The sequence below is a fragment of the Dipteris shenzhenensis genome, chromosome 17 (genome assembly GCF_047967505.1).
Source record: "Dipteris shenzhenensis isolate YYH24624 ecotype China chromosome 17, Dip_SZ_1.0, whole genome shotgun sequence".
In the NCBI taxonomy this organism is placed as follows: Eukaryota; Viridiplantae; Streptophyta; class Polypodiopsida; order Gleicheniales; family Dipteridaceae; genus Dipteris; species Dipteris shenzhenensis.
This window is the reverse complement of record NC_141612.1, coordinates 5,655,478-5,666,944: the sequence shown is the minus strand read 5'-3', so window position 1 is coordinate 5,666,944 and position 11,467 is coordinate 5,655,478. Positions and strand designations below refer to the sequence as shown.

Below are 11,467 nucleotides of genomic sequence, written 5' to 3'. Positions count from 1 at the left end.
AACTAAGCATGGTCAAGGGCTTGCTCTAAGGTGCATGTGTGCATCTAGGGGAGTCACATGTGTGTGTGTGTGTGTGTGTGTGTGTGTGTGTGTGTGTGTGTGTTGTAGAAGCACATCCAGTGCTATGAGGTGCCTAGGCTGTGACCTAAGTGATGATGTAAGCACAAAGGCCCCCACATGGGAGGTTCCTTTGATTTAGGCCAGTCCCACTAATGTAGGGGCTGATTGCCACTAATATAGGGGAGGTTCCTACACCATCCTCTCACTCTATACAATGGAGGACATTCCTTCATTATAATACAATGGATTTTTCCTCACTTGATCTCTCTCTCTTTGTGCCATGATACATCTATTCTAGTCCACATTCTTTTACATTGAGGTCAGCAGGTAGATGCCATTCTACATGGAAGGATCCATAGCCCTTAACTTCAAGTAGCTCACCATTGTTATGACCTTTTATCACACTTGGGATATCGGTTTGGTCAAAAAACCACTTCAAAATTGAATGTGACTCTTTCGGCACCTGCAAAAAAAACTCACATGTTATTTTAAAATATTATAAGTCTTTTTGCATTATTGCATTAAAATTCAAATTTCCATCATACCTCAAAGGCAGCCAACCATCAAATCTCCTATACAGATTGCACACTAAACTATCTTGCATCATCAAGCTCAACCTCAAGGTCCAATATTATATTCATCATTTTCAAACTAACTCTTTTTAATTTTTGACCTTTGACCACCTCACTTTCATCAAGCTTTAGTACAATCTTCAGAGTACCATTGCATTCCTCCATAGGCATATCATAAAACTTCACCATGGCTTGTAGAACTCTTCGAACGTCCATCACAAAGTTATTGTTGATTGTCAATTCCAATTCTTTAGACTCTCTAGCCTTTGTTTTCAAAGTTAGTGTACTACATACATGCTGGGGCTCACCGACAAGTACGCCCAAATTGAGTGCATGCCTGGCCTTATCAAGATCAGTCAGTTTAGGAAGTGGGGCTTTAACTTTTGCTCCCATAGAAAGACATGTTGTTTTAAGCTCTTAAATATGAGTGGATATGCCCTTGTACTTATCCCTGAAGTATCACAAACTCCCTGCGCACTAGTTGCATTGAAATGCTCCACAACTTTGTTCATTGACTCAGATATCTCTAATTTTAGACTTTTGAATTTTGGATGTTGTATAATAGACTCCATCATTTTTTTCATAAATACTTCACCCATAGCACCATAGTATTCATCATGGATAGACATGATTTCTGAAACACTCCTACAAGCTCTCACTCAATGCTTCCAGTGCCCATTTTCTTGGATATTTCATCCATTGGATGCAATTTTACTATTACGTAGTCTTGGACCCATTGCAGTATCCTTCATGAATGATAATTTTTTTTCTAACTTTTTTATCTCATCCCTCAAAGCTGTGGTTTGCATCCATAAGTATAGTGCTCTCTACCAATTGAGCATCTAATGTTTGAACCTTTACCTATAATTCCTAATTTTTCTTCTCTATGCCATCATATGTAGACATTTGAACACTTGTAGCTTGCATAGATGATACCAAATGTTGATTCCAAGCCTCTCAACATTGCGATCCTTTTGTCTCTTTCATTAAGCAAAGATTGATATTGGTGGCTATGAAGGCTACTTGCTCCATGACCAATCAACCTTCGACAATATCCTAACAAACCATTATCAACCTTACATAGGAACTTTATTAAGCTGGTCAATCCATGGAATTGAGGAGTCTGACAAGTTTGTGGATCTATCGGATATATTTTTCCTTCTATCCACAAATCCATATGTATTTTTCCTTGATTTTGAAGAGCTACTAAATGACTTTCTTTTTCAAGAGAACTACTAAATCACTTTCACTTGCTAAGGAGGACTGATTCCTCTTTTAAAATGGTGCATTCTCTGCATCTATTTGAAAATGGATATTCACCTTTTTTTAATTCCGAGCGTCTTGCATGATTTCATGCACTTTCCACCTAATATAGTATAGCATTGACATCAACAAACAATATACAAACATGACATGTTTCAAAAAAGTATCAAACCAAGCAAAAATGAAAACCCCAATTGCATGCAAAATCTAACGATTGAACTCTACAAATTCAAAAAAACATTTACTTATCATCAAACACTCTTAAACTATGTGAATGAGCAATACCTCATAGGGATCTTTGAAGAAAATACGTGATCAAACTTGTCCTCCTCAATGGTCTGTAATCTAGGATGCTGAAGTTTATGTATTTTTCTCCAAAACTAATTATATGCTTCCAAACAACTCCAAATCTATTTCAAACCATCTTCTATAAAAAGCCTCAATAGTAAGAGCGTATCTTTTAAAACAAACAAATCTTTCTTCCTCTTCAAATCATATATTAAAAGAAAACAACACAACTACCAAAACAAACTACAAATTAACCACTAGTTGCATCATAAAATCTCATTATTTTCATTGTCTTGTATTATTCTAAAGGTTTTCTCACTTGAATCTCCATGCAAGTTGCTCTGATAGACCCAGATTTGAGTTTGAAAACTAAAAACATTCTAAAACTACATGAATGAATAGTACCTAATTCTTGGAGCTAGGTTCTTTGAAAGAAAAATGTGATCAAACCTATCCCTCCTAGTGGTCCCAAATGTGTTCCAGGATTGATGAAGTTGATGGTTCTTGCTTCAAAACAAATTATATGCTCCCAAACATCTCGAAATCTATTTCAAGCAATATTCTATAGAAAACCATTGATACTAAGAGTCGAAAAGACTCATTTCTCATGGAATTTCTTACAAAATAAATAAATTTTTCAACGCTTTCAAACCATGTAATAAAACAAAACAACACAACTATACAAAATGAACTACGAACTAACTGTTTCTTCAAAGTTACCTCATTAACAAACAAATCTTGTCATAATCACTATGTTGCATTGTTCCAAAGATTCTCTCACCTGAACCTCCATACAAGCTGTCTGGATGGAACCCAAACCTTCACAAATGGTTCAAAATCATGCACCCTTAGAAATTGCAATAGTAACTAGTATTGAGAGATGGGCAAAAGAAAGATTGATTTTCATACATCAGTAATTGCACTGCTTGAAAGTCAATCTTCTTTGATCCTTTCTCAAAGAATCTCGTCCAGTAGCTCCTTCTAAGCTCCAAACACCCTGCATCATTCATGGCTCGCTCAGAACATTAATTGCCTTGTCTTCCTGAATGAAATGATTTGAGATCGTGGGAGAATCTCAAATGAGAGAGGAAGTGGTGAGATTTGAAGGAGAAGTGCCCAAAATAGAGAAAGGAGAAGGTTGGTTGAATCTCATTCAAAAATCTTGAAAGTTTTGAAAGAATGAGAGTGAAATGGCAGGAAAATGCAGGTAGAGAAGAGAAGTGATGTTAGTGCCCGACTGCCATCGACCTCTGTGCCCCACCGTCGCCACAACCTATTTGTACCTGTGCCCGCCACCGCTGCATGGATCAAGCCACTACTGCTATCGTATGACCATCACCGTTTGTTGTCGTGCCATGCCGTGTCATCACCATCGAACCATCGAAACCGTCATCGCCCCTTAAGATAGAGAGAGTAGGATAGAAACTAACCCTTAGGTTAGTCACAACTAATTACATTAGGTTAGGATAGGTTATCATCTCCACCTCCCATCATCTCCCTCCCCACCACCTCCCCTTTTTCTGTCCATCCCCTGCCTCCATCACTTTTTCGTCAAAACTCCCCCACCTCCATCACCTCTACCACTCAAGGTAATCCCCCTAGCTCTCCCCATCCCATCTCCCTCCACCCCACCATCTCTCTACCTCCCTCCATCCCCTTTTCTCCCTCCACCCAACCATCCCTCTTCCTTCCACCACCTCTCTACCTCTCTCTACACCCTCATCACCCTCCACCCCACCATCTCTCTACCTCCCTCTATCCCCTTTTCTTCCTCCATCCCACCATCCCCCTTCCTCCCACCATCTCTCTACCTCCCTCTACACCACCATCTCCCTCCACACCACCATCCGAACTGTCCTCTATTTTCACACTCCAAACTTCCACATTGTCGCAATGTGTTTCCACAATAGAGAAAAAGGGAGAGGAAAGATGGGAGAAAACAGGGGACGAGAGAAAAGAAGGGGGAAATGAAAGGGAATAGAAGGTACTACAATGGAAGCAAAAGAGAACTCAAAACACTTGGAAGAGAGAGAGAGCTCTATTTCCAATCTCGTGCAAAGAACAATAAAGACCAAAGTCAAACATTTTTCCTTTTATACATTCCAACTTTTACTTTGTACATATGGATTTACAAAATCTGCATGTCAGTGTGTTACACTCACATGAATATAAAGTTAGTAAGTTCATTATGGCATAATTCCTCGCTTTTGTAGTCTGAATTACACTGATGGATAAATAAAGATCCATTTGTTACCTGTGCGTGCATGCGTGCCACGAGGGCAACAACAGGGATTTTGCATGTGCATGCATGTAGATATTCTGAAAAGTAAACAATTTCATTTATTCTGGTGAACAAGAGCATGTTACATTTCCTCTTCTATGTCATCAGAAACATCTATTTCAGTCAATTGTTGATCCTCCCAAGTTTTGGCCACATGTGAAAGTTAGAGAGAGCACACTCATGGCACCTGAGACACACTCGGCAAAGGGCGGGCCTGACTCAATCCCATCAAAGGAAGGGCAACACTTTTCCCAGTTCTTTTTACCCAATATATGAGCACAATCCACAACAGGAATGCTAACACTGAGAGTTTCATTCCCTTTTGGACGGCAGTACTTCAGGTTTCAACTGGTGTATAGGGCAGCAGATAATTTCATCTTCTGCCAGCTCCAAGACCAAAATGTTGCTGCTACACGGCAAAATAAAATATATGAGCATGAGTTATCCAAAAGCCTGACTAAAATTCCTAAGCTAGACCAGCCTGTCAATAGTCTGGTGGAAAGGCCTGCATGTCATTTTTTACTGCCGGTTGGGCCGTTCCCTACTTAATTAAAGATACCCAACGCCTATAAAATTAGATGTCTAAATCATGACTGTAAGCTTCCATTGGCTAATTGCTAAGCTATTCCTTTTGCAGCATGGACGCAGTGGCATTCTGATATAGGAGAACATTGTCGTGGTGCATTAAACCAAGCAAGTTTGCAAATACAAACAAGAAACTGCACCTACCATGTCCACAATTTTCAGCTTTTAACTTCTCTTGATCCGCCCTTGAAAAGCTTCAGCCTACTCATAGCATCCATAGTACTCTCAATACCGGTGGTAGCCACAAGTCTGATAACTTCCACTCCACGGAGGATCGCATTGTTCATCTGCACTACAACGGTCAAGAATGAAATACAAAACATTCAAAACAGAGAGTACTTGTGGCACCAGACAACATCCCAACAGGCAGTTTTACCATTTCTCTTTCTTCTTTACAGAATTTTTGGAGAACATAAGCCTTGGGATCCATTCTTCCTGGTGGCGACCCTATACCTTTTCAGCATGAAACCACAAAACTTCCATCACAATGATTTTGAAAACTCTTCACTTCCAGTCTCATAGCATAGAGCTTCAAAAAAAAAGAAAATACAGACCCATTCGAATGCGTGGAAATTCACGACTGCCTCTGAAATTCTTGATCAAGCTTATTAACCTTCAAAAGAGATTCAAATGCATCCATCAAAAACACTTGCTCATAATATCACGCAGCAGTTGCCTAGAGGTTTCAATGACATCACCAACCATACATGATCTAACTCATATCAAATAGACACTGAGCAAAAGAATGGATGATAATATCAGTCTAAAGAGCAATTGAGTCCCTGCAAATTTCATGCAAAGAACCATCAAAAGACCTAACCCACGTAATAACATGTAGAAACAAGTCTGAGGATGTTAGAATTGTAATCATGCTACATTGATCCTCATCTGGATCTACCCTGGCTTAAACTTGTGTTGAGAAGTATTGCCATGGGCTTATAGTACAAAGACAAGCAAGCAATGACAGTACAAAATGCAGCAAATAAAACCATGTGTATATTTTACTCTTCCAGCAGCTATCAGCTGTAAACACCGATTGACTATGTACATGTGTACATTGAACACCAACTCACCCCTTGTGGTTTCCGTGGCCACCTTTGGGTCGCAACCATAGCTTAGCCACCTCTGACTCCATATCATCAAAAATCTAGGACATGGGCAACACTTGTATATGAGTCCCAAAAGAAACTTATGTTACTTGCCACGATCAAACCCAGCCGTAAAAGAAAGGTTAGAAACTAACCCTATCTATTACAAAGCATGAAAAAAACCAGCCTAAAATGCACTTCCAAATTGCAGGACATTGGAAGACTGAGAATAGCATGCCCAAATTTTGAACATGAAAATTTCGAACTGGAAACAGCAATATGAATACACACGTCATGAATGTGTTTATGGCAGTTTGGATCTGAGATACTACCATACACAAGGAAATAGGCCGCTAGAAAGAGAGACAACCCCATCCGGGGTCTGCTTAAAACTTATTTTGGTGGGAGCCAGGTCTGCACAATAGTGACTATTCAATGTTACAAGTGACTATTGAATGGTACAAGACCATGTTACAATAACTTCCAGGTGCAAAGAAGTATAAAGAACAAACATTTCAAGAATCTATCATCTACGAATAATAAACAACCTAGGAACAAATTATACGTATGGGTATCCACTGCAAGGATCAAATCTTCATAGATACAGGAAAGAATATACAGTTCAGCATCCTTTGATCCTAACCTCCAAGAATTCGTACACGAGCAAGACCCTCATCATACCAGTCAGCACGTGCTGACTTGAAACACTAGTTGTTCTCTACTCAAATAATGAAAAACAAACAAGTAAGCATGTTTCCATGAGTACGGAACACAATTGTGCATAGACGTACCACAACTACTTGTTGTAAGGGTACAGCATAGTGCTCAGCAAGTGGTCCAACCTGCAACCGGTGCCAATTTATTGCATATCAAAGCAAAACGACCTCTGACTCAAAACATAATGTGTGAACTTTTAAATGTCAAGATTAACAAAGACATGTTGCCAAGGATCTTAGGGGTGATTGGCAATTCATTTCCTTTGTGCATCAAAATAGGATCAGCATTTCTTTTAAAACATGCATATGCTACACTAACATTGCAACGTCAATGTCTGGAAAACGTCGTGTAATCTAATATCATTAGAACTGAAAAGCAAAAAGAGAGCAGAGTATACCATAGCAGGGAAGTGAGAATGAAACTGATTGTCCATGACCTCTTTTCCAAAGAGAATCGAGGTACAACTGAACAGGTCTCTACACCATAGGTCTCTACACCAGAGGTTGTGTGCATGAAGAAGGGTGTACTCCTCATGAAGGTCTCTTCCGTTGAGAGTTGTCTAGTTGTGAAGGAATATGCCCCTAAGAAATGTTGCATCAACATGGCATGACCTTTCAACAGCTGTGGCATTCTTCGAAAGAATGCCCTACCTTGATTCACAACTTAGCTACCTAGAGTTGATATAACTCCCATATATACCTAGATGAATCCAAGAACATTCCCAAACTCATACCCTAAAAACACAACATAGTGCTGTTTAAATCTCATGATTGTCACTCGTAAGATTGAAAACCATAAACTTCATCACGCATAGCAAGGACCAGCTACTATGACATCCCCACTCACGTCATCAGCGCCAAACAGTGGGTGTAGACCATAGTATAAAAATATGCTCTCACACATACAAATCCACACACCCACACATACTTGAGCATCCATTTATACAAAGTCTTCATACTGAGTTTCTGTCGGCACTCCGGAGGTGAACGGCAGACTCAGCCATGACGAAGGCTACTAGCACTAAAGGAGAAGGCTTATCAAAAAGTAGTCCAAAATCTCTTCATTCAAGCTACAACTGCTTGTGAAGTCTAAACGATTTCATTTTAGTCTCTCCCAAACGAGCATCTAAATCTAGCTGATAGGGCAACGCACCACTTCAGATAAAAAGAATTATCGCAATACCAACAAACTCCCATAGATGACTAATTTATTGAGAAAATAAAAACACGTGCAAACTTTGTCATTGTACTTGATCAAAAATCAAAATCATGGTATTGCTACATTTCTTTGTCTGTCTTCCATGTGATGCCAGTGTCGTCCATACCTTGCCGCTCTACAACGAAATCTGTAAAGAGTCCATGACCAGGCTTGCACAGATGACAATCAAAGGAACAAGACATAGTCATCTGATCTCTAGAATATAGGCATCTGATATGTTGGAATTGGGCAGCACCTGCCTGTTAGCCCCTATCAGGGGACATCAGGCCTACCTTCGGATATTTTGTGTAGTTGTTATTAAGCCCTGTTTTGGGCAGGCACCTGGGGAGGGGAGAATCCATTTTGCATTAGTTTTTAAGGCTGTTTTGGGCAAGCACCTGGGGGGGGGGGGGGAGAATCTATTTCAAATAGTCTTTGAGGATGTTTAGCCCTGCTTTAGTGCAGCATGAGCTGCAGCTGCAGTGAAGCGGCCCCACATATTATGGAAATGGCCCCGCTCAGGGTCCATTATATAGACTGCAGGCCAGTCGGCCAACCAACCAGGCTAGAGGTCATCCTGTATGACTGACAGTCGATGTCCTGGGGCTGTTCCAGCCCCTATATAAACCTCTCCCTCCTCATTCTTTCATTGCAAGTTTTCCCCAATTCCAATGCCCCTTTGAATGTGTTCCTGCCTACCCTAACCTAGCTAATCCTCTCCCTGAGGCACGTGGAGCTAGAGATCCGGTTAGCAGAGGTTCCTTAAAATTGCAATACCAAAAATTTCCCTTGGATTGAGACTATTTTATGGAAAGATATGTTTGTGGGATCCACCAACCAACACATGTGGAAATTTGAGAAGCATGATTGAGAAGCTGGCAACGAGGGACGAGGTTTGGCAACTTATGTCATTGTGACTTGACAATGTGGAATAGAGTATCCTTATGGGCTCCATGTGAGAACACTCTTGACTTTTCTTATTTTGAAAGAGTCATGAACATCTTGTGATGGGACACTTGTCAAAATTAACCTAACAAGACAATTGATGGGTAAACCATGGCCTTATGTCACCAGAGGATGAAGGTATCCACCAACTAGAAATGTAACAAGATAAAGGAGGTTGAGAATCGCTCTATAAAGGAGGTCTCTCCCCTCCCTCTCAAGCACATCATTTCTCTTTGTAGCTATGCCATATCCATGTATATAGCTCCTTCCATGCTTCTTCCTCTACCTAGGGCATGAGGCCCTTACTCTTGTAATCTTCTCCAATTCAACACAACATGTCTCATGTCCTTTTTTTGGGTTCTCCTGTCTACCGGTGTTTAGTGAGTCGTTGCGCACAGGAAGCTCACATTTGGGGCAGCCCTTTGCCTCAAGTAAGTATTTTATTTACTTGGTCCTTATCATCTCTCTCGTCCAAGAAGCAATTTCCGATGATGTTGGTCGAGGAATATGCTTGCTGCAATGTCGAAACATAAGAAAACTCACCGATTCTCCACTCAAATTGGCGTACACCTGCGGCTTGGCTAATAGCACTGGTGTACCCGCGATCACCCCTGCCATTGTGCCCAGAGCTCCCACGCGTTAAAGAATATCCGGCAAAAATACACAAGGGAAAGCTGAACGAGCTTCTACCTTCTCCTAGGCGAGCTTCATATCGAAGCGTGCTGAGTGTGATGCCCTCAGCTTGCGAGACAGCATCAATCAGTTCGAAACCGATCTGCACACCTAAACTGCATCAAGAGGCCGTTGAAGTCGGAGCAACAAGGTGCCAAACACATTCTCCAGAGCGAAGTGTTGCAAGGGAACTCACGTTGTGACGGGTGCCTTCGAATTTCTGGCCAGGATTTCCGAGGCCGACGAAGAGCCAGGGGGATGGAGTGCTATTGGGGGCGGCATGGGCACAAAGATGTCGCCAGCAGAGATGAGAGGGCGAAGGGATTCCTCGCAATAAACAGGAGTGAACCATGACCATCTTTAGGAGGTCGGACTGCCTTTACTTATGCAAATGGTTGTGCACTTGTGCCTTAAAAAAACTAGGGTGTGGTAGGTCGTCTAAGGGGAACGGTGGAATGAATTATGAAATTTATAATAAGTTGGTTTTAAATTAACAATTTAAATTGAAATGAAAAAATAAGTTGAGAATATCAAAATTGTATGCTTTTTGCTTTTTTGCATTTAAAAAGCAAAGATATGCTTTTACCCACCAGTGTTGAGTGTTTACATTATTTGAATAAAACCTTCATGATTGACATTAGTTAAAATCAATCTAAGGGCTCATATTCATAAGGGCTAAAATCAATCTAGGGGCTCAGATTCGTTACACATAGCTCAAGGAGATGGAAGAAAATCGAAATATATGATTTTTGTAAGTTTTGAAAGTCAAGAAAGGAAAATACTTGACTATAAACTAAGCAGGCAATAATAGGTCCGAGCAAATGTCGTGTGTAAAGCGTTCCCTTCTTGCGAGTACCTCAACACAGAAACATATAAGAACTTAGAATATGCAAAAGCAAACATCAAAAAGCAAGGTTAAATTCAAACCATATATAAAATATACTTTATATAACCACACATAGTGTGGGCGGGGAGATGGTGCGCTTCCTTTCCCAAAGAGTTATAATCCGAGGGAATGGGCCCTTCCCCGTGCACCGAGATTGGAATCGCCGAGAATATTAGCATCGAGATTGAGTATCCTGAATGTAAGAATCTGACACATTACCTAAATCTCAATGGGCGTGTTTGTATTCCAAGTCGAGCATCCAAATTCGTGTACGCACCAAGTATGTACGTTTGCTTCACTTTCTGAAAAGATGCAAAAAACACATTAATGGAAACAATATTAAAATACGGTATTATTGAACAACAAATCACTAATACTTATGATTCCCTTTCGCTCAAGACATGGGACATCCTTGTTGTTCTTGTGGATTATATATGAGAGCTCTTTACACGTTTCTGCACTCACAGTTGGAAGAGGGTTATTGAGCTACAGTATTAAAGTATTCTGGAGTGTCCAAGCATTGATTTTTCGCTGCCTAGTAACGGGTTAAGTGAGTGACCTTGTATGAGCCTGGGGCTTGCTAGCAAATGTTTCACGAGATCCTTCGCCTGAAGGGATATCTTGCGTAGTAGAAATCTGGCATTCCTCTCCTGATAGGAGCAAAGATACCAGGAATGCTCTCTCCTTGAAACGAGGGAAATCCACACAACATTATGTAAAGTAACACACCCGAGCTCCACAGGTCTACCTTTTCATCGTGGGTTCATTCTGAGCACATCCTTCATAGCTGCAAATATGATACTGTGTTCATTCTGGCTTTTTAGGAGCATGTCCTTTGTAGCTGCATCCTTAATTGCATCGATCTCGAGGCGAACGGTTGCCTGTAGCCAAGGGTGATACAGGATGTCTCTCA

At 40.7% G+C, this 11,467-nt stretch overlaps 1 protein-coding gene across 2 annotated transcripts; it reads right to left on the bottom strand.

Annotated features, from left to right (window-relative positions):
- Positions 1-5,194: 5,194 nt before the first annotated feature.
- LOC147891577 (peptidyl-tRNA hydrolase, mitochondrial-like) lies at positions 5,195-10,031 on the bottom strand. 2 transcript variants are annotated; one of them, XM_087388395.1, is made up of 8 exons: positions 9,865-10,031; positions 9,687-9,784; positions 9,540-9,607; positions 6,929-6,979; positions 6,123-6,196; positions 5,604-5,662; positions 5,426-5,502; positions 5,195-5,336 (listed from the first exon to the last, which is right to left on the bottom strand). In XM_087388395.1, the coding sequence occupies exons 1-8, from the start codon at positions 9,948-9,950 to the stop codon at positions 5,208-5,210; spliced, it is 642 nt and encodes a 213-aa protein (XP_087244521.1). In that variant the 5' UTR covers positions 9,951-10,031; the 3' UTR covers positions 5,195-5,207. The 2 variants fall into 2 exon arrangements, with proteins under 2 accessions (XP_087244521.1, XP_087244520.1); XM_087388394.1 differs by having other exon boundaries at positions 9,687-9,771.
- Positions 10,032-11,467: the final 1,436 nt, after the last annotated feature.